Source organism: Melanerpes formicivorus, unplaced genomic scaffold (genome assembly GCF_026170545.1).
Source record: "Melanerpes formicivorus ecotype bairdi unplaced genomic scaffold, bMelFor1.0.p_v2 SCAF_56, whole genome shotgun sequence".
Taxonomy (NCBI): Eukaryota; Metazoa; Chordata; class Aves; order Piciformes; family Picidae; genus Melanerpes; species Melanerpes formicivorus.
This window is the reverse complement of record NW_027142408.1, coordinates 2,862,755-2,886,592: the sequence shown is the minus strand read 5'-3', so window position 1 is coordinate 2,886,592 and position 23,838 is coordinate 2,862,755. Positions and strand designations below refer to the sequence as shown.

General features: G+C 43.8%; 1 protein-coding gene across 42 annotated transcripts in view; it reads right to left on the bottom strand.

Annotated features, from left to right (window-relative positions):
- Nucleotides 1-23,838, bottom strand: part of RIMS2 (regulating synaptic membrane exocytosis 2) — a 378,604-nt gene that overhangs the window by 318,227 nt on the left and 36,539 nt on the right. For 34 of the 42 annotated variants that reach the window (XM_068161226.1, XM_068161227.1, XM_068161209.1 and 31 more), the window contains exons 2-3: nt 11,476-11,508; nt 11,004-11,090 (exon numbers count right to left, since the gene is read on the bottom strand). The exons of the other annotated variants lie outside the window; for them this stretch is intronic. In XM_068161226.1, coding sequence (XP_068017327.1) covers nt 11,004-11,090; nt 11,476-11,508 — 120 coding nt within the window. The remainder of the gene's footprint in view (nt 1-11,003; nt 11,091-11,475; nt 11,509-23,838) is intronic. 42 annotated transcript variants of the gene reach the window in all.

Here is a 23,838-nt window from a genome sequence, read left to right as displayed (position 1 = left end):
TAAGAGTATGAGCAGCAGAGGATGGGAAGTTATTCGTCCCCTTTAGCTGGCACTGCCAAGGCTGCATCTGGCATATTGTGTCCAGACTGCAGTCCACCAGTTCAAGAGGGATGTTGACAAACTGGGCAAGTTCAGTTTGTCAACAATAAAGGAAACATGAAAAACCAAACCAACCAACCAACCAAAATGGTCAGAGTCCTAGAACATGTGAGCTCTAAGAGTGAAATACAGGAGCTGGATTTGTTCTATCCAGTGAAGAGAAATGGCCTAAGGAGAGATCACAGAATCACAGGGGTAGGTAAGGGGTTGGAAGGGACCTCTGGAGATCATCTAGTCCAACCCCTCTGCTAAAGCAGGTTCACCTAGAGCAGGTTGCACAGGAAGATGTCCAGGGGGTGTTTGAATGTCTCCAGAGAAGGACTCTCCACGACCTAATCCAAAAATTACAGTGCCACATTAACTCTGGTAGTTGCAAATCCAAAACAAGGGACAAAAGGCACTGTAATGGCACACTGGGAGGTTCACACTGGATGCTAGGATAGCAGCAGTAAAACAGATTGTCCCTCTGAACAGCCCCAACTCTTGCAGCCTGTCCCCATAGGCTGGAGGTTCTCCAGCCCCCTGGTCATCTTTGTGGTCTCCTCTGGACTTCTCTAGCAGTTCCATGTCTCTGTTCTTCTGGGGACCCCAGAACTGGAGACAGTGCTGCAGGTGGGGTCTCAGCAGAGCAGAACAAAGGGGGGCAATCACCTCCCTTGCCCTGCCAGTCACACTGCTTTGGATGCAGCCCAGGATATAGTTGCATTCTGGGCTGCCAGCACAGTGCAAGCTGCCTGTAAGGAAGGAAGGCTCTTTCATAACTCCAGAAGGAAATGTCACACATTTCAATACCTTCATATGCCTCTCTGGTTTATTTCAGTATAAATGAGAAGGCTCTAATCATCCTTTGCTGAATCTTATTTAAATCTTAATTAACACCAGAGGTCTCCATAACTTTCATACAAATATTTTGGTGGTTATGCTGGTTTTCCCCTCATTCTCATTAGCTGCTATTGTATTTGGGGGGAAAAATTAGAATAAATGGAATAAATGTGTAAAAGAGCTTCTTTAAATGATTATGGCTATCAATTCCCATTGAGTTTTTCTCATTTGTTTCTAAAATAAACATTCTTAGCTAATTTTTGCATTCCTTCTTCCATAAAACTTCTGCATTATTAAGTTTTTCCACCTACTTCTGTACCTTCTCCAGCTGTACTGGAAATATCATTAGGACAGTTTTAAAGCACCAAGCTGGTCAAATTACATCCATACTGCTACGTACAAGAGTGGTAGTTTTCCTTCTGCTCTTTACCCTTGTGACAAGGCCAACACTTCCCAGGTAACTTTAGGTCTCACTCACAGTAAGATTAACCACCCCAGTTCTAATTTGAATAAGGGAATCAGTCAGTGCCTGACTCTCCAAGGAAACTCTCCAAATTCATTCCACAACTGCTTTCACTCATTTAAAAATGTTTTATCTCCAGTTCCATGGACCTTGTCCCTGTGTTTGCAATCCACACTGTCCCTAAGGAGCTGCTTTGGTAAAGTGCTGAAACTGTAAGTACTAATCCTCAGCTGACAACAAAGATCAGAAGCAAGTAGTTGAACTTGCAACAACAGCAGGCCGGCAGGAAGCGTCAGCGGCCAAGCACAAGAGCAGCACCTTTAAAAACCAGCATTTGTAGTCATTTATATTTCATGCCAGCACAAGTACAAGCAAGCACAAAATTCCAGGTGAAAAAATTCCAGATCATTAGAGTCAACTCTCTCATTAGCTAGTTGTGAGTCAAGATGCAAGCAGTCATTCTGTGTGCTTTACATACCCAGACACTTTCAACTTCAACAATTTCTGACAGTTCTAGCAGGGGAAACAAACACAACTGTCTCAAAAACAACTGGGTTTCAAGTTTGGGAACTTAAAGTAGTTAAAGAGACCCTATTGAAGAACAAAATATGGCAACAATTTTTTAGCAGGGTGTGTGGGGGCAAGAGAGGAGGTAATGGTTTTAAACTCAAAGAGGGTAGATTTAGACTAGATGAAAGGAAGACAGTTTTTACAGTAAAGGGTGATGAAAAATGGGTACAGGCTGCTCAGAGAAGTGGGAGATTCTCCATCCCTGCAAACATGCAGTGTCAGGTTGGACAAGGCTCTGAGCAGCCTGATCCAGATGAAGATGTCCCTGCTCACTGCAGGGGGGTGGACTACATGACCTTTAAGGGTCTCTCCCAACTCAAACCATTCTATGATTCTACAACTAGTCACAGGGGCAGAAAGGATCTTTTGGAAGTGTTGTCTTCTGGTAAAGATGCATCATGAGATCAGTCTTTGCTGAGTAGTAGAAAAGACACAGTCAGAGAGAGACACCTTGTGATAAGTGATACTATTGATACTATTTGAATCTGCAGCTGCACAGACACCATAATGTCATCATGTATTGCTGCTGCTGCTGAGCAGTTTGGTCAAGTGCTTGTGGAGGTAGAATAGAATAGAATAGAATAGAATAGAATAGAATAGAATAGAATAGAATAGAATAGAATAGAATAGAATAGAATAGAATAGAATAGAATAGAATAGAATAGAATAGAATAGAATAGAATAGAATAGAATAGAATAGAATAGAATAAGACTAGAATAGAAATAGAATAGAATAAGACTAGAATAGAAATAGAATAGAATAGGATAGGATAGAATAGAATAGACCAGACCAGACCAGACCAGGTTGGAAGAGACCTTCGAGATCGAGTCTAACCTATCATCCAACACCATCTAATCAACTAAACCATGGCACCAAGCACCCCATCCAGTCTCTTCCTAAACACCTCCAGTGATGGTGACTCCACCACCTCCCTGGGCAGCGCATTCCAATGGCCAATCTCTCTCTCTATGAAGAATTTCTTCCTAACATCCAGTCTAACCCTCCCCTGGCACAGCCTGAGACTGTGTCCTCTTGTTCTGGTGCTGGTTGCCAACTAGTACATAGGAGCAATGAGTCTCTCTCAGAAGTCTCATGTTGCTGGTGACCAGCATCTGTCCTTCATTTTTGTGAGAGAAGGAACAAAGGAGAGGAACAATCTGTAGAAGCTATATTGCTGTGAAAGAGGCATGGTTAGGATCACGACACTCGACTACCACTACTTGCAGCCATCTAGGTATTGGAAAACATATGAGGAGCCAAACTCTCTGAGGCCTCTAATTCAAAACAAGGGAAATAGCATCTCAGGACTTATTTTGTAGCAGAAAACTACTTTATCAAGTGAATTAGGAGTATTTTGCAGCTTTTTGCAGCATTCTCATTTTATTATGAGCTTTATGCAAAAACTGAGAGCCCTGTTTGGATATTTTCCATGCATGGCTGACACAGCCACACAGAAGTTTTCATCCCCTGTAAAAACTTTGCACTTGAAATCCAAGGCACTGAGTACACACTTGGTTTTCATGAGAATTTCCTTTTGCACTCTATTTGTGTTCTGTCACTCTGCTTTCTGTATTTCAAGAGCTATGCTGATTTTTATAGCTACTGTGACCTTCCTTCCTGATTCACTCACTTGACTGAAATGTAACAGAAATCTTATTAGTCTAAAAACATTAGAAGTCTATGGAATGAAGCTGGAGGTGGGGAGATTCAGGCTGAAGGTGAGGAGGAAGTTCTTCCCCATGAGAGTGGTGAAGCCCTGGAATGGGTTGTCCAGGGAGGTGGTTGGGGCCCTGTCCCTGGAGGTGTTTAAGCCCAGGCTGGATGAGGCTCTGGCCAGGCTGATCTAGTGTGGGGTGTCCCTGCCCATGGCAGGGGGGTTGGAACTAGATGATCCTTGTGGTCCCTTCCAACCCTGACTGATACTATGATACTATGATCTAGTTTCAGGTTGGCTATCTCCACATTTTTTTCCTGATACAGTTTGTGTAGCAACCCAAACAAATATCAGTTTTAAGGGGGCTGGGCCATGCCTATGTACTTTGAAATTGCTAGACTTATTGTTCAAACCACCTCATTAGTTAAAGCATTCAAGTCACTGTTCTATCCAAATAAGCCACTCACAAGTTTCACACTTTAGCTTACATTTGACTTCTTTCCTAAGTCATACTTCCATTGACTTCACACTAAATTTTGCGTTAAAGGTATGCAATATCTACCAAAGGTACCTTAAGCCTAGTTCTGTTGCTGGCAATTCAGCACATTGCAACACTATTACATTTATAAAGGGCATCTCCAGGAGAGGTAATATTTCTCCCAGTCACTCAGGTTACCTTATTTGCATCACCATCAGCTGCCTTACAAAAGGAAGGCAGTCTCCTCACACTTGGCGTTTTAGGAATGCCCAAAATAATTAAGTTACTCCGTTAAACTTTTTTATTCTTACTATGAAAGGCAAAATTACTTTTTCATTAGACAGCCACCGAGACAGCCAAAATAAATACATGCTAAATAATAGGTCAGCCTGCCTTGGCTCTGAAATGTAACACCTCCTGGCACCACGGTATCACGACCAGAACGAGTTCATTCCACAATGTTTACAACATTCATGAGAACTTTCAATTATTCAGCAGCCCCTATCCTTTTACCTTTCTCACAGGGCTGTTCCTAGCTCCCCAGTTTTCCTTTTTCAACAAACAGGAAATAAATGTGAGCAAAGCAAGGAAGCCCAGAGGTAAGCAAGTCTCAGTTGTGCTCACCACACGGCTGTCTCAGTTTTATCTGAGCAAACCACCTTCACGTCTTTGATGCTGAATTATCACCTCCAGAGCTGGTGGCAGTAAGTAGCTGTGGCACATCTTAGTTTTGGCTGTATTGTTACCGCAAAAATGCCACCGCTGGAGCCACAGTGCCAGCAGCATTTTAGGGGGAGGTCCTCCTGAAAGAGTTTCTCAGTTCTCAAAAAGCTGTAATTTTTTATCCTTTTCAAAATTAAACATAGTAAGAATAGAATAGAATAAAGCAGGCTGGAAGAGACCTTCAAGGTCATCGTGTCCAACCTATCATCCAACACCACCTAATCAACTAACCCATGGCACCAAGCACCCCATCAAGTCTCCTGAACACCTCCAGTGACGGCGACTCCACCACCTCCCTGGGCAGCCCATTCCAATGGGCAATCACTCTCTCTGTGTAAAACTTCCTCCTAACATCCAGCCCAAACCTCCCCTGGCGCAGCCTGAGACTGTGTCCTCTTGTTCTGGTGCTGGCTGCCTGGGAGAAGAGACCAACCTCTGCCTGTCTACAACCTCCCTTAAGGCAGTTGTAGAGCGCAATAAGGTCACCGCTGAGTCTCCTCTTCCCCAGGAAGTCGTGCCAAACCCACAAGTGTTCACCACGCTGATGTCACCTCTGCTAGAAACAATCAGAAGTAATGGGTCTTGAAATGTTAAATCATATATTAAGAGAAAATACTGGGGTTTTAATACAGAGCTCACAAATGGAGAGAGATGCTCTCACCTGCAGGAGTGATTTCCTAAGTGCGTGAACAAGGTGTGTTGTAACTCTCCCCACGCTCATCACATCCAAAGCCACGCCTCCATACTTCCCTACCTTCTCTTTACTCTGAAGGTTCACTGAATTCAAACTTGGTTTCTCAGAAGTAAAATGTGAAGTCAGTTTAGTCTGCAGCAGTATTGTTTCAATAGTGTTTGATAATGATTGAGGAGATGAAAGATTCATGTCTCAAAAGATGTTTAAATAGTAACCTAATGTTACCCCTGAGAGATAATGTTTGAGCGTGAGAAATAATTGGAGCTGTGCAAAAACCACCCCAAAAATCAGAGCTGGAGAGATCAGAATTCAATCCTATATTTAAATCCTTTAACCTCTTAATTAAAGCTTATTAATTAACCATCAAGAGCTCAAGGCTACTGGGTATAAATTAGGGTTGTAAGAGAATAACACTGGGCCACCAATAAGCCTTCTGGCCATGCTCTGCTGCTCAGAACCTGTAACCTAACAGAGGGAGCAAGGGCACTGTGACATTCAAAGGCCATGAACTATCCCAGACACAGCTCTGGGAAGAATCTGTTTTCCTATAATCTCTGCTAAGATTTCTACATCAATTTATTAAAGCCTGACTGCCTTCCTGTTGACACAAACCAAGTTCTCTCTGCTGAGTATCTGTGCACTGAACTAAGATTATCCCTTTGCTAGAACAAAATTCTGCTTAGTAACCAGTTGTGGAAGGAAGGAATAAGCAAAGGGATGTAAAGTGTCACACAGAATCAGAGAATTACTGAGGCTGGAAAAGACCTCTGAGCTCATCAAGTCTGGCCTATGACTTAACACCACAACATCAGCTAAACCATGCCACCAAGTGCCACATCCAGTCTTGCCTTAAACACCTCCAGGGCAGCAACTCCACCACCTCCCTGGGCAGTCCATTCCAGTGTCTAATTCCCCTGTGAGGAAGTGCTTCCTAACATCCAACCTCAGCCTCCCCTGGCACAGCTTCATACCATGTCCTCTTGTCCTGTCACTAGTTGCCTGCCATCCTAAAGGATGACCATGTAGAACAAGTAGCTGGAATTACTGATGAGCTTCCACATTTTGGAACCATTGACTCCTGTTTGTGACATGACCAAAATCCCCAATGGGCCACGATGCAAACTGGATTTCTGTTTCTGGGAGGCTGTCTTTTTTTCCCCCCTGTGACAATCTTTGCCGTCTGTTAATGCTATTCATGGATGAGACTTTGTACCCTGTAGTACTCATCCTCACCCCAGGCTTCTGATCCACTCACCCTGGCACCATCTGTCTGTGTTTGTTCTGAGCCCAAGATCCTCCAGGAGCCACAGCACTATGAATTTACTTCGACTTTCTCTCTATACAGAACATAATCAGAACATAAACATCTCTTGGAAGAGATGGTAAGTGAATTCCTTCCTCTGTACAATCAGTATTGCCGATCCTGTGATCAGCACCCACATGAGCACACATGTGAAAGCTAATGGGAATGATTCCAGTGAATAATTAAAAGGAGACATCCATCTGAGGGTTTCATCACATATGTGTTTTGAGGACCTTGCTCCCTTTAGGACATACCTGAAATGTTTTGGATAGCTCATTGTCAAGACACTCAAACCAGAACTATAGAGGGGAACACCACCCACATGGCAAGATTCTGCAGCTGGTGATGAAGGACAATTGCCTCATGCACTATGTCTTCCCTAGGTAAACACAGCAGAGCTCCCCATGCCACAGTCAGACTTTCTTCATCAGTCTAGTCCTTCCCTGCCTTACAAATAAACACAGACATTCCCTTCCTCTAGCTTGCTGCGCCTCCACACCTCTTCACTTAAGGCATGAATAGCTCATTTTATTTTGATCTAACAGGTCAAATACTCCAACTGTTCTTTACCAAATGAACAAGAAAAGGGGAAGAAAAAGCCCTCAGTGAAAAGAGCACTTTGCTCAGCCTCACTCCCTCCAGTATCTAATAAAATCAACCATCGCAAATACATCATCACGAAAGCATAGCTGAGAGAATAAACTCTTCCAAAGTCAAACACCACACTGACTCACAGCTGCCAACCAAAACAAACTGTTAGTGAAAAGGATTTGTAAGTTTAAAAGCAACATTTGAACTTTCTTATGAAAAGCTCTGCAGCTGGGAAGCCTAATTGTATTGCCAGCCAGCCTAATTGTGTTTCCTGACTCAACAGGACAGGAATTCCCCAGATACTGATGACTGACAGGACTGCTGGTTCTGCTTTCAACCTGCAAGTAAGCAGAAACACCTACTGCTAGGTGAGACTTAGCATGAGGGGCTCCAGAGGAGAGCCACGAGGATGAGCAGAGGGCTGGAGCACCTCTCCTACGAGGACAGACTGAGCGAGTTAGGGTTGTTCAGTCTGGAGAAGAGAAGGCTATGAGGAGACCTAATTGTGGCCTTCCAGTATCTGAAGGGGGCTACAAGAAAGCTGGGGAGGGACTTTTGAGGGTGTCAGGGAGTGACAGGACTAGGGGAATGGATCCAAGCTAGAAATGGGTATATTCAGATTGGATGTCAGGAAGAAGTTCTTCCCCATGAGGGAATGGTCAATGCCAAACTGAGTTTTGCAGGAGCTGCTTTTGCCCCTGTCACAAAGGCAGGCTCTGTTGGAGACTAAGGTCACTGATTCAGCTGCATGCTTAACGTGCTTTCCTCTGATTATAGCAAAAGGATCACTTCAGTCTTGTTTAAGTTAGGCTTAAGCCAGCATTTTCTAAATCTATTTGCTTATCTCATCCAGGCAACCTGTCATCCCTCCAGGGTACTGTCCATTTCTCTTGGAAAGCAGTTCAAAGCAGGATGTTGTCAGCATATTAGTAGCACCACAGCCTGAGACATCCACTAGCTGAGAATTTCCAGATATTATAGCAGACAGAAAATATGCCCAAACACAGCTTTTAGAAGCCACTTTAAGCATGTTACAACATTTTGCAGTCCATAATGTTTAGATAGCAATAAGCTTACTGCCCCTACATGTGTATACATATGGAAACATTCCCTTCTGTGGGCAGACTATTGGGGTTATTTCCTTCCATTTTTCAGCAACTTTTTGCATAATTAAAGGTTCCTTCATCTTGCTCACCCCTTTGGGGTGAGGTTTTGTCTTCAGGAGGCTAAATCACCTCATATGTTTCAATCTTTCCTTACAGAATCAAAGAATCATTGAACGGCTTAGGATGGAAGAGACCTTAGCACTTATCTACTCCAACCTCCCCGCCATGGGCAGGGACACCTCTCATCTGGACTTGGCTGCTCAAGGCCTCATCCAGCCTGGCTTGAACAACCCCAGGAAGGAGGCAGCCACAGCCTCCCTGGGCAACCTATTCCAGAGTCCCACCACAGTTGTGCTTCCTAAGACCCAGTCTAAACCTACTCTCCCTCAGCTTAAGACCATTCCATCTTGTGCTATTGGTAGGCACCCTTACAAAAAGTCCCTCTCCAGCCTTTCTGTAAGCTCCCTTCAGGTACAGGAAGGGAGCTTTAAGGTGCCCCCAGAACCTTCTCTTCTCTAGGCTGATCAACCCCAGCTCCCTCAGCCTCTCCTCATAGCAAAGGTGTTTCAGCCCTTGGACCTTCAACAGCCCTGTCATGTTGCTTAGACAACTATGCATTCTTATCACTCTCCACTGAATTCCAACTGCTCCACACTGTCTTGGAAGGATGGTGTTCAATAAAGGGAAGGTGCTCACAGGTCAGGCTTTACCAAAGCTTAGGCACAGAGCTGCTAGGCTAGTGTCTAAAAACATCCAGCACATTTACCTCTCACATGATTCTGGCTTCTGCTTAATTTACACAGTGTTATGTCTCCCAGACTCTCTAACAGAAAACTTCTACCTACACTCTTTTGCTTTATCCTATGTTAACCACAGAAGCTATCCATACATAATTACACCACTTTGCATTTACCCTTTAGAATGGCACCATAACACCACCATGACAGCCTGGATTTTCTTAGGATAATTTTGGGATATAATCCTGCTCTTCAGAAATTACACTTCTCCCAGCCTCCTGCCATCTGTAAGTTCTCTGAGTGTACAACTTAAGTATTTCATAAAACCCTCTGAATAAAGCTGCTTCCCAAAGAGATCACTGCTGAAAACCCAACACATACCCAGAACAAACCCAAACAAATCAAACCCAAACCCAGAACGAATCCAAACAAACTAAACCCAAACCAAAACCAAAACAGACCCAAAGCCAAAATAAACCGAACCCAAACAAACCAAACCCAAACCCAAAATAAACCAAACCCAAACCAAACAAACCAAACCCTACCCAAAACAAACCAAACCCAAAATAAAACAAACCAAACCCATGTTCCACAACAGTAAGCATTTATAGCTACTTTTTGGCCAGTATAACTCAACTGTTTCTATGAAGGGTATGGTATACAAGGAGGAACTGAGGTGTTGGGAACAAAAGGTAATGTTGCCAATATCTAACAAAACCCACGAAAGACAGACATCATTGTTGGTAATGCATGTGACTGCACAGGAAATTAAGTGAGGATATCAGAGACAAGGCTCAGGATTACACATTGCTTTTCAGAGTAGCAATTTCCTGGTCTGCAAGTATGAAGCTCCCCTTTAAATGTACATCTTTTGAAATAACCTGGAAGTGGGTCTGCCTGGAAAATACTTCACAAGTTCTGTGCGTGTTTTAAGCTGGTTATGCATGGGCTCAAAAGGAAACTTTTGCCACCCCAACTTCCAAGGCATTCCCCTTGAGCAGAAAGTCACATTTGAGGAATCTGAAGGTTTAAAATAAGTATTTTCTGGTTTCTCTTTTATGAAAAGAGTTCTTTTAGCTCCATGCTCTGAGTTCTGCTCTAAGACTGAGTGTCCCAGCTTTGCCAGTTTCTGCAAAACCTTAACGTGTGCAGATAGCAAGGAAAAGTTTTCAGATGGCATTCATGGGTCCATGAATGAAATAGTGGCCCCATCAAAGTCAAAATTCCCTCATCTTTGATGGACCCAAGGTTTCCACTCCATATCTGATAAAGTTTATAGATGTTTTAGAGATATGAAAGCAACAAACAAAGAAACAATTCCATTTTCCTGGGCCTTATAAAGCTCTTCATACATATTATGCAGACTTGCATAGCATTCTATGCATGACCAGTTCCACAGAGACCATGCATGTGCGTAGGCATGCTCTCTCTAACACTAGATATCCTACTATTCCAGATCCTCATGCAGAGAAACACCTCCAGGAGACTCCCAGTGATCTGGAACGTTTGCAGAACGAGGCAAACAGAGCACTTTAAACTCCTTCGATTGTATTCCAATGTAGTCTCTGAAGTTACTGATAAGGAGAGTACAACCTGATTTTCAGCTTTCCCTTTGCAAATGAGGAGTCAGAAAGCAAACAGTGTCAGCCTGTAAAACGCCCTCAGCAGGACGTTCTAAATGGGCAACTGCTTTAAACATACTCTCCAGTATGTTTTACTGCTATACAGACATTACTTAGTCTACAGAGAGCAGCTTACTTACGTCTGGGGCTCCTTCTCATTTTGCTGTTTTTGCTGTGGTTGAAGAACGTTATTTACCAGCTCAGTGATCCCACTAAAGGGAAACCACCTGTTTGAATAAGCAAATAATGTGACTGAATAACCAGTAGTTTAAATGTTTTCTTATCCAATGCTAATAGAAACATACAGGCAGAAAAGCCAGAGCTGATGGGAACGCTAGCTGCAATACTAAGTCAGCCACTAAGGAGGTAAGGGAAATAAAGTTGTACAGTTCACCAGGTCACAAGCAGGCAGCAAGAACCTACATCCAGCTAACATGTGGATGAAGTAAGAAGCTGCAGGCAGCTCTCTTACAAGCCAGTCAGGAAGCAGGTGAAAAACTAACCACAGCCTATTAGGTATTAGTGCAGGCTAATACCATCGGAGGTGCAGAAAGCAGAACACGGCAAAGGTAGAAGAGTCAAGCCTAGGGCATTGTAAGATGTTTTACTTACTGTGTCAGCTGTGGTTTTTGCTCTTCTTTGACCCTAAAAAGATAAGTTTGCACAACTGAGTGCAACATGTTGTAAAACAACCTCCTGAAGTTCTATAGTATGTATCAAACGGGCAGGGGAAGGTCTGAGAATTAAGACGTTTTTCCCTTAATATTTGTTGTATATTGACACTGAGGTCTGGTTTGGTTTTGTCCTTTCAGGTTTAAATGCCAAGGATCTAAAATGCTTAATTACAAAATGAAGCTCTAAGATTCTGTAACTGACTTCCAGCCCTTTGGACAGGATATCATTTTAAAACATTTTCAGCAGTATCTTCAGCTGTGAATGCAAAGGAAGGTGCTTTGATTATGTTAACTATAACCTATTTTACTATATATATATATTTTATATACTATATATATATATATTTTACTATAACCTATCATAATTCACAGTGAATTTATAATATGGAGTATGCCACTCCAAATCAAATGTCCTCAACTCACAGATTAAAGGAACGTCTGCACTGTATCTTTTAAACTACAGTGATGTCAGCAACCTTACAAACTAAGGCAGGAAAGCTAAGAAATTTTCCTCCAGTACATGTGACTAGGACTTGCTAAAACAAAGAACTGTGGAAACTACAGCCAAAGAAGTTCTACTTCAACATGAGGAAGAGCTCCTTTACTGTAAGGGTCACAGAGCCCTGGAGCAGGCTGCCCAGAGAGGCTGTGGAGTCTCCTCCTCTGGAGACTTTCCAGCCTTGTCTGGGTGCATTCCTGTGTGACCTGTGCTGGATTCCATGGTCCTGCTCTGGCAGAGGGGTTGGACTGGAAGAACTCCAGAGGTCCCTTCCAATCCCTAACACCTGTGAGCCTGTGCAAACCTTTGGCATTTTTGAAACCCTCCCCATCAGATTTTTAGTTTAGCAGCATTAAATACAAACTGTTGTCCTCTAGCAGCCACTCAGAAAACTTGCATTGAAATTCAGTTTCTCAGCATTCTGTAGGAACACTTTGTTCTAAGTCAGGATACAATTTGACCCTACAATTCAAAGTATATCTCCTATGAAATAATCTTTCCTCCTCCTCCAACTCTGTGTAGTATCCACTACAAGCTCTCCAACGCTGCAGTTATGTGAGGACAACAGCTTCCATTATTATGTAACTGTGACGCATTCCTTGAGCACTCTCCATACATCCTTCAGTCCTTGGATGAGGCAACGATGTTCCCTGACTTTCCAGCAGCCATGGAGGGCAAGCCACAATTTGAATAGCAATTTATTTTTCATAAATCTATGAAAAAAAGTAGACTCTCCTATATGAAACTAATCAAAGATTGATCTTGTGGATCAACAGGCCTGAGCCCTTCAGGTGTACAGCACGGACATTTGTCTTTGAAGGTCAGAGAACAGATAGAGATTCTGGATCTAAATCAGCAAACCACAGGTTAATGCTTGCTACACTCTTTCCAGAAGACTCTTCAATGAGATGAAATTAGAAGTCTCAGTGACTGATAGAAATAATGACATCTTGGATGAAATACATGGAGAGCATTTTTAACATTGCTGTGGTTTAAATAGCTCTTTTTAGACACAAAAAAAAAGAGGAGAAAAAAGGACAGCGGAAACTGCAGATTCTTCAACTCTGTCTATGTACACAAATAGTTTTATTTCCTTTGGTTAGAACTGCTTTGTGTTTTACTGGATTGTGTAGTTCTGTATATATATATGCAATGTTTTCTCCCCTCCCTTCAAAAATCAGCAGCAAATAACTGTTGGAAGTGTATTGACGGGTCAAAGAAACCCCAAACCTCCAATTATTTACTCCTCAGACCAAGTGAAAAAGCCCAAGCAGCGTGGCTGCATCCTGCTGCTGTCAGACTACCTGTTTTCATTTCACCTGGCCACATCTCCTCAGTCTCCTCCTCTCAAAACTCTGCCAAGAGCAACGCCAGTTCTGGTTATTCACCAGAGAAAAAACACATAATAATGTAAGAATCCAATCAATAGCCCTTTCCTAAGCTCGGCAACAGGCTGCAGAGGATGTGTCTGATCAGCAGGGACTGGGACAATGCATTCTAAGAGGACTCTGCCAGTGTTGATTTTTTCCTGTCGCTGGAGGAATGCACTGACTTTGCACAAGCGCCATTCCCATTCTAAAATGTTCAAAGAGTCTGAACCTTTTAGCACCAATTGCACTTGAAAACAAGCCAAGCCAGGATTTTTCTGCATGTCAAAACTGCAGAGTTTTTGCACCTTGCACTTAGGCACTGGGAACTTCTGCCCTTTCAAGCGCTCGTAGCACCGTTCCTCTTGCGTCCCTCTGCAAGCCTACATGATCCAAGTACCAGACCACTTTGGTCTTTTCCAGGAGTGAGCATCATTAGGGTTAGATCTCAAGTCTCAGTGAACATTTTTCAATGTTAGATCCTCTCCATGTACTAAAAATTTCCTCAAGGATTATGGCCAGTCCCACTGGCACAGAGAGTTAATAGAAGAGAAGAGAGCAGGAGGAGAGAAGGAGAAAGAGGGGAGAGAACAGGAAAAAGGAAAGCAGGGTGGGGAAGTATTACAGTCTCACAGTATCACCAAGGTTGGAAGAGCCCTCAAAGATCAAGTCCAACCTGTCACCATAGACTTCATGACTAGACCATGGCACCAAGTGCCACATCCAATCCCCTCTTGAACACCCCCAGGGACGGCAACTCCACCACCTCCCTGGGCAGCACATTCCAATGGCAAACGACTCTCTCAGTGAAGAAATTGAAAGCATTGATGTAAAAATTCCTCTTAGCCCTGTAAACTCCTGATACTTTTTTATTCTGCAACCTACTTCCATCAAGTAAAAGCTCTTCTCTGAAACCTGCTATGCCAAAACCATGACACATTCTTCCCAAAAGATGCAATTGTCCCAGCTAAGCCAACAAGCACTCTGGTTTTGGGACCTCTTCTCCACTTTTACATGTGTGGATGCACAGCCACAAATCTATTCAGGTGGGCAGAACTCAGGTGCCTAAATCCATGAAAATGACCCATAAAAAACACACTGTATACCTGCTAGGTATCTGAAATGGAACAGGTTCTTCTCCTGTGAAGTTTGGGGAAATGCAGATTTCAGAATCAGCCATCCTCATGGCAGAGCTCCGTGAGGAGGTTGAAAGTTTGAGGAGTACCAAGGAAGCCGAACAGGAGACAGACTGCTGGAGCCAGGCTCTGCACTCCCTGAAGCAGAAATGGGGGCACCCATCTGATAGTACTCAGCATCAGAGGGCCCCTCTATCCTGCCCTTGTCAAGCCAGAGACAGTAACCTTGATGAGACTAGTTCGTGGTCAAGGCAGCAGACGACCTCCTTCCTTGCCCCTCTCACCCCACCAGATGCCACTGAAAAATAGGTATAAAGCTCTGGCTGGGAAAGACCAGCCAAATGAAGATATGGATGATGGACAACCCATACCAGAGCTATGTCCACACTCAGAAACACCCAGCATCCCTATCACAACACCATCCACAAGGAAATAAAGAAGGGTTATAGTCACAGGTGACCCCCTTCTGAGGGGAACAGAGGGTCCAATACGTTGGGCAGACCCTTCTCATAGAGAGGTTTGCCATCTCCATGGGGCCCAGGTTAGGGACATCACTAGGAAACCCCCTAGCCTGGTGCAGTACTCAGACTACTTCCCATTACTGATATTCTATGTAGGTGGAGAGGAAGCAGTCCAAGAGCAATTTAAAGAGACTTTATGTCCTTGGGACGAGTGGTGAAAGATTCTGGGGCACAGGTCAGCTTTTCTTGTTCTTCCAGTCACAGGCAGTGACACTGGAACAAACAATCTCTCCTTTGACACCAGTATTTTTAGGACATATGTAACAAAATGTGCTCCACTGCAACTGAGTACAGTACTTGACTGCATCATACTTGATGCTCTGAAACTGAAGAGACTGAAAGTTTGCTTTGATTATCTCAGAACCAGCACAATAAATCAGACCCTGCTTGTCTCAGAATGTGAACTCTCCAGGGAAAGATGCTTCCCACTATTTATTTCTGGAGTAAGAGATAGGAGATAGAGAAACTCTTCTACAAATAAAAGCTCCCCCACTTCTCAATACATTTCCTAGCCTGGCCAGGTTTTTCCCTTTCTGTTACGGTGCTGATAGTCAAACCATAGAGTGAGTGTGGAAAAAACCACATATACCTCCCAAGCCAGCACAGGGGAACATGAGTGTAGTACAACTGTCATAAATACAAGGCTGCATGGTAGCCATCCTGGGCTGTGCAGTTCCAACAATTAATTCATGGCTCAATGCTTTCTTCTGAAGGTTATCCAAAATGACAAGCAGGAAGTCTCGGCCAGGGAGCTGGTATTAAAAGGTCCATGTTGAAAACCTAGTGCTTGTCCAGAGCCACCAGGCTGCTTCCAACAGGCTACTGCGGCTCTGTCCTATATTCAGCAAGCAAGAGAGTACTTCAGTTATCACAGAGCAAGGGGGAATTTGCAACCATCAGCATTATGTTTGGTTGCCATGTGGCATGTGCCAGCTGCTTCCCACTTGGGCGTCTCGGATCTGCTGGGGGAACGAGGCATGAACAAAAACTAGGGAAAGTGAAAATTACCAAGCAACACTTAATAGGAAATATTGAATCAAGCAAAGGTGTCAGAGCTGGGGAGGGGGGAATGCCTAGAAGAAAGTAGCATTGTTCATAGAACCACAGAATCATAGAATGCTCTGGGTTGGAAGGGACCGCCAAAGGTCATCTAGTCCAACTCCCCCTGGAGTCATCAGGGGTCCTCAGCTAGATCAGGCTGCCCAGAGCCCTGTTGTGCCTCACCTTAAATGACTCCAATGATGGAGACTCAACCACCTCCCTGGGCAACCTGTGTTCCACCACCCTCACAGTAAAGAACCTGTTCCTAGCATATAATCTAAATCTGCTCTTCTCCAGTTTGAAGTCATTGCCCCTCAACCTGTCACTGCAGGCCTTTGCAAACAGCCTCTCTCCATCCTTCTTGTAGGTCCCCTTCAGGTACTGGAAGGCTGCTGTGAGGTCTCATCCTGTATGAAGAATATTAACATAAGATATTCAGTGGAAAAACTGCCTTCCAATCCTAAAGCCCCAGAAGTTTTTTTCAGGTTATTACATTACAGCCTCCCTGGAACTAGGACATTCATCAGCTTACTAACTTCTCTGGGTAACTTGAAGAGAAGACTGAGAGGGGATCTGATCAATGCCTATCAGTGTCTGAGGAGTGGGCGTCAAGTGGAGGGGGCCAAGCTATTTTCAGTGGTGCACACTAGTAAGACAAGAAACAACAGGTGTAAGGTGCAACATAGAAGATTTCACATCAACATGAGGAGAAACTTCTTTACAGAGAGGGTGACAGAACGCTGGAACAGGCTGCCCAGGGAGGTTGTGAAGTCTCCCTCTCTTAAGACTTTCCAAACCCACCTGGATGCATTCCTGTGTGGACCACCCTGGGTGACCCTGCTTTGGTGGGGGGGTGTGGACCCATGATCTCTCGAGGTCCCTTTCAACCTTTAATGTCCTGTGATACTGTGACATTTAGTACAGACTCTGGATTGCAACTTTCCTTATTTCAAGTAATTTTCACTAATTCTACATTGGAAAGAGGACATCAGTTTGTTCATGCTTCAAAATGGTTTACAACTAACTGGAATTCTCAGGGAACTCATAAAAGGAAGCAGAAACTGGTATCCTAGCTAGGATACTGGCATCCCTTTGCATTAAATCCCTTCTCAGAGTTGAATTCTGCCTATTTCGAATATGCAGCAATAAAGCCAGCCTCAGAAGTAACAACTGTGCAGATGTAAAAATGCAACAAGTTTCCTTGTGGAACAGAGCACTCCTCAGAAGAGCAGCTTTTGCTGGGTCATTTGGTTTGCTGGCTTCTTTTTGCTTCTCCAACAGTAGATGGCATTCCAAGCATCTCCTCAGAAAGTGCTCTCCTAGATGCTTGTGCTGTCACCGGCTGCTACAGTGAAATATGCAACCCTGGGCTCAGCTGCTAGCAGGTGAATTAAGTAAGAACTCATTTATTCCCTTAATTAATTTGAAATGTATTAGTAAGTACTTTGGTCTTGATACATTGGTGGGGGGTTTTTTTCCCTGTTAAGTAAGGATTTTACAACATTATTAACCATAATGCATTCAGCAGCAGAAAATCATACACACTGCAGAGCTTAACTGCACACAGGCAGTAAGTTCGTACTTCTCAGACTGACAACTGATTGAGTGAAATGGATTGAGATTCCTTCCAGGGTGCAGGCAGTCCTGGAGAAGGATTGTTTGCAGAGGAAATGGTAATAACAGATTTAAGAACAAATTGGTTTGGGGCTGGGTGTTGTTTGTTTGTCTTGGTTTGGGGGACTTTTCAGTCTTGACTCAACACCTAAACTTCCTGAGAGGAAGTTCCCTGCAAGGACCTCATGTTTCTTGCATGGCATTACAAAGACTTGAGTTTGTCCCCTTTGTTTTCTGCTTCCTTGGAATACATTTGCAAACTGATTAGGAACCCAGAATCCTCTCCCTGACACAGCTGTTAGCTGGAACACTCACTGTCTCTTTGTAGGAGTGATCAGTTGGGGATTTCAGAACCTTAGGACTGACCATAACGAGTTCAAGGCATTTGTACAGTGAAGGCAGGGGCAGAAAAAAGGAACTTCAGTTCCTTCAGATCTCACATTCTTCCTCTAGCTAAGCTCCACCTGTACTAGAGGCATAACCAGGAAGCTACTATTGAACATTTGCCTTTGTGAGCCTCATTCTTCACAAAGATGTTATTCAAACTCTTCTGTGAAAAGCCATTCTAAATGTTTAATGGTGGAATTCCAAATCGCAGCTTTGGAGGGCCATTTAACTCCCAAGCCTTCATTGCAATGCAGACACTCATTGTTCTCCTCCCCAGCTAATTACAAGCATTCATTCATGTCTGTTTGCAATTAGGGGGCATTTAAAAGGAGTAGAACTGCCATTCATGAGGACACTATATATAAATGGAGATTATTAAACACACCCTGACATCACAAACAGCCTGGACAATGGTCCTGTGATTCAAAATGTGGGATATGCCAACCAGCCTTGAAAAAATCCTCTCTAGCTCACACATTTCACAGAGCTGCAAGGCCAGCATCCATTTCTGATGGGCAGGGGGACACTACATTCTGTAAAGTCAGAGTTCCTTAAATCCACACTAGGAAAGGCAATCTAGAGAAAACAACTTTAAAAGTGATTCTCAAGTTCATGAATTAATGTATATGCCTGTGTTTCATGAGGAAAATATTAACCCCTTATTAACTTGAATTATTAACCCCAAAGTGACATGGATTTTGCCTTAAAGAGGGAGTGGAGCATGGGAATACAAGTACTTCATACATTGAAAGCCTACCCAAAATCAGCACGAGGAGCAGAGCTTTCAAAACTGCAGACATTACTGATGGAAGGCTGAGTTTACTGCATGGTTATCCTCCTAAGTTATTTTCTACTCAAAGCCCACATTTGATACAGAGAGTAAGGTCTGAGGAGCAGATGAGCAAACAGTGCCTAAAGCAGTTTCATGTAAAACAGACCGACTGCCTCCTGTCTGAACCCCAGAAATTGCAATTTAAGCTCAGTAGTTCTACTAAAGGCATGAAGAACAGCAGCCTGAGAAAGATCTGGGGAGACCCCATAGAGACCTTCCAGTACCTGAAGGGGGCTACAAGAAGGATGGAGAGAGACTGTTTACAAAGGCCTGTGGTGACAGGATGAGGGCAATGGCTTCAAACTAGGGAAGAGCAGATTTAGATTGGGTGTTAGGAAGGAGTTCTTTATCCTGAGGGTGGTGGAACACTGGAACAGGCTGCCCAGAGTGATGGTTGGGGCCCCATCCCTGGAGATATTCAAGGTGAGGCTCAAGAGGGCTCTGGGCAACCTGATCTAGTGGAGGATGTCCCTGCTGACTGCACAGTGGCTTGGACCAGATAACCTTCAGAGGTCCCTTCCAACCCAAACCATTCTATGATTTCTTTGGAAATGTTGCAGCTCACCTCAGCTTTCTGTCCTAGAGCATGTCAAATTGCTCAGCATCTCCTCACTGCATCTTTTCTAGAGATCTCACCTGGACTGCTGTCAAGCAATCCCCCACTATCTTGAGCTGCAGCTTTCAAAGCCAGACACATCCCAGTTGGGCTTTTACTGGTGCTGATTAGAACCTGAAGGACTGATTGCCTCACAGTTTCGTAGGACACATCACTGTTTATGCAGCCTGTGCTGATAAGCCCCCTTTCTGTAACAACATGGACAATCAAAGCTCACGTTCAGTGAAAGAAGCACTTCAGAGCCTAGATGTTGCATTTGGGGATTGCTAACCGAGCAGCTGCTAACTTCACTTTAAATGTATGCTTACCTCTAAGCACAGTACTAACCGAATGATGTCCTTGCTCCATGGCATTCAGCACATCTCTAATTTGTCAAAATAACTTTAATCCCCTCTTCTAACATGCTTGTAAGGTGCAGCCTACTCCATCATTCTGGACATTAATGAATGTGCTTGACAAATTTAGCACAGTTTGGGTTGATCCAGCTTTCCATTTAGGCAGTGAACCATCCACAGACACTAAGTAAAAGCTTCTGTTACTTATTGGTACTTGTTACTATTCTACAGCAGCTTTCACTGTATCACCTGCCCTGGCTTGCCTAGGAATATGTTCTGCAAAATGATATTGAAGCCTTCCTCAAGTCAAGATATGTTATCTCTTGCCACTTCTCTGATACAGATCCTGACACCTGTTGTAGAAATAAATTAGATTTTTTGGCATGATTTGTTGCTGATAAATCCACACTGCCTTTCATTCATTTCTTTTTATCTTCTAGATACTTACAGGAACTTTGCTTACTTCTTCCACTGTTTTTTTCTGGGAATTAAAGTGGACTGATACACTTCTAATACTCTGGCTCCTCCTCCACTCATGCCACCCCTGCTTTTTGAAAGGGGATTCTTTGCTGTTTTCTAAAAGCATAACCAGAAAAGATATCCTTGTTAGTTTTCCTCAGTTCTATAAACAGCTTGGAATAAAATCCACAAGACCAAACTAACTAGCAGTCATAGAATTGGCAGGGTTGGAATGGACCTCAAGGATCAGCCAGTTCCAACCTCTCTGCCATGGGCAGGGGAACCTCGATCAAGGGCAGGTTGCTCACAGCCACATCCAGCCTGCCCTTCAAAACCTCCAGGCAGGAGGCTTCCACCACCTCTCTGGGCAACCTGTGCCAGGCTCTCACCACCCTCATGAGGAAGAACTTCTTCCTAACATCCAATCTGAATCTCCCCTCCCCTAGCTTGGATCCATTCCCCCTGTCCTGTCATTACCTGACACCCTCAAAAGTCCCTCCCCAGCTTTCTTGTAGCCCCCTTCAGATACTGGAAGGTCACTCCTCAGAGCCTTCTCTTCTCCAGACTGAACAACCCCAACTCTCTCAGCCTGTCCTCAAAGGAGAGGAGCTCCAGCCCTCTGCCCATCCTCACGGCCCTTCTCTGGACACCTTCCAGCACCTTCAGATCCTTCTTGTAGTAGGGGCTCCAGAACTGGACACAGTGCTCCAGGTGGGGTTTCACCAGCGCAGTGTAGAGAGGGAGAATCACCTCCCACTGGCCACACTTCTGTTACTACTCTGTAACTCAAATATGCATTTAAATCCGCAGGTTCAGAGGCAATCTTATCCATTCACTTCATTAAAATACTACTTCAGCCAACAGAAAACTACTTTCTGATCTTGATCTCCTGGGGTCAAAACAAGGCATAGTGTATCTGTGACTACCTTTCGTTTTTGTCTTACTCCAATTCATGAGAAGTCTGAGGTTTGCACAGCTAAAACTACAGAAGTCAGATTTTCAGCCTGCCTAAAATGATTTGGCTTCAATATCTGCTAACAGCTGTCATGCAAGCAATGCTAAAAATACCATAATATTATCTCATTGACTGCAGGGACTAAAAAAAGTAGCACTGTGCAAGAGGAAAGAAAGTTCCATTCAGTAAGGCTGGATGACTCTAGAAAGATTATAAAATTCCTGAGATTCAGAAGGAGAAAATAGCAAATGCCTCCAACTTTCATTAAAAACAAAAAAAAAAAAGGCAAGAAAAAACAAACTCAAAAGAGTTTTTTCACTTTCTGGAGAACTTCTACCCAGTGGCTTACACCACAGCTCCAAGAGGAGATGGCACCTGGAAACGTTTAGAAAACAGCAGCGTGGCAGCAGCCTCCTTTCTGTGCAGAACAAAAACATTTCCAAGTGACCTATAAAAAGCACAACCAATTACTACCTAATTACACGCACTGGCTTTTTGCTGCTGATACAATGCTGCAGAATAACTCTGATTTGCAAACCGCTCTGCCAAGGGGAAGCGGCGGCGCTGGGAGCGCTGGGAGCGCTGCGCTGTCTTCCAGGGTTCTCACAAGGAAATAGCAAGCTCTTGATTTCAATAAAAATGGCACTCTATAAATAAAATGTATTTATATCTTTGCAAACAAGCACAAGAGTTACACTGATCATGGCTTTAGAAATCTTGCCTGGTTTTTTCTCCCCCACCCCCATCCCGATGCTTTAAAGACCAGCTTAGCATCTGGATGTGCTGGTTGTTAACACTCATAAGGACAAGAGGGTTATAACAAGATCTCTTCAGGAATGAAGATGAAGATGAGCAAGGTGAACTGAATGGGCAGTGGAGACCACTTTACCAGTTTGTCTCTCTGTTTTGTCGAGTGTACATCTTCTCAGACCATCAACTCAGTCAAATATTGAAGAATTCTCTTCAGATTCCTCCTGCTAATGATCCACTATAAAGCACCTGCAGGTCTTCTTTCCTAGCTCGTCTCGCATTCCATCTTTATGTGTGCTCCTATTTATCAGCTGCCATTATCATTGCCTATCTCCATGGCAGTACTGCAGAAATCCTCAGCAAGAAGCTGTAATGGCTGCATTATCAAATTCCCATCTCCATTTTTTCCACCATAAGGTCTTTAGCCTAGTGTTCTACACTCTGCATTGATTGTTAACAGAGCACAGAGTGGAAAGTTTCATTTCCAGGTGGGGGCTGGTCTCTTCCCAGAGGCAACCAGCACCAGAACAAGAGGACACAGTCTCAAGCTGTGCCAGGGGAGGTTTAAGCTGGAAGTTAGGAAGAAATTCTTCCCAGAAAGAGAGATTGGACATTGGGACGTGCTGCCCAGGGAGGTGGTGGAGTCACCATCACTGGAGGTGTTTAGGAAGAGACTGGATGAGGCACTTGGTGCCATGGTTTAGTTGATTAGATGGTGTTGGGTGATAGGTTGGACTTGATGATCTCAAAGGTCTTTTCCAACCTGGTTAATTCGATTCTATTCTATTTCTTTATGTTTCAAATGCTCAGCATCTTGAGACCACCATGTCCAGGTTGAAGATCACAGCCACCAATGTCACTCCTCAGGCATAACAATGGCTTTAATTTCCACAGAAGGAGACAGCACTTTTCCACAACAATCCACAAGTCCTAGGCCACCCTGCCTTTCATTCTAGCTGCAAGGTGCACTGACCCCACCCCTTCTGATAGGAGCACAAAGAAATGTACATTTGGTCTAAAAAGCTAAAGCCCATCAACTAACTGCACGTGAAATTCCTCCCCCAGGGAGAGGATGTAAGAGAACAACCCAAATGCAGCAGATGTTAGTCATGTCACTTAATGCATGACTGAAAGACTACAGACACCGTGTCGATGGGGACAGCATAAGAACCTCTGCAGAACAGAAAGAAATCAGCACTTCAGTGTCTGTTTGAAAAATGAGGGAAGAGTGCAGAGCACAAACCAAGACCAATTCTCTTTTGCACATTGAATTAAATTGAGAACTACAGAACGCCCCACAAGGACCCTCCAGAACTTCTAGAGTGCTGCCAAAGCCCCAGAAGACTACGATTAAAAATTAACATTAAATCAGCTGCAGATGACCCAGCACTGTGGTCACACTGATCAATACTACCAATACTCTGTTTGCAACGCCTTGCATCCCTCTTGTGTTTGATTGCAGGATGTAAACGGAGAGACTTCACCGGCACCATTACACAAACTAGTCACTGGGACCACAAGTGCATGTCCCCATTCCTGCAATCATTGTGTTCTTAATTACAGCCATTATCACAGCAGGGGAACAAAAAGAATCATGGACTCAGACTTCCTTTAAACAAAGCTAGGTGTTTGTTCTGTGCTTAGAAAGAAAACTACAACCAAAACAAAGCACTTGAAGTGACAGCTTCAAACCCAGAGAATTTTATTTATTGGAAGTTCCTTGAAACCCTCAACCCAAACTCCCATAAAAGAAGCACTTCAAATGGGTCCAAATATCCTTTAAAACAAC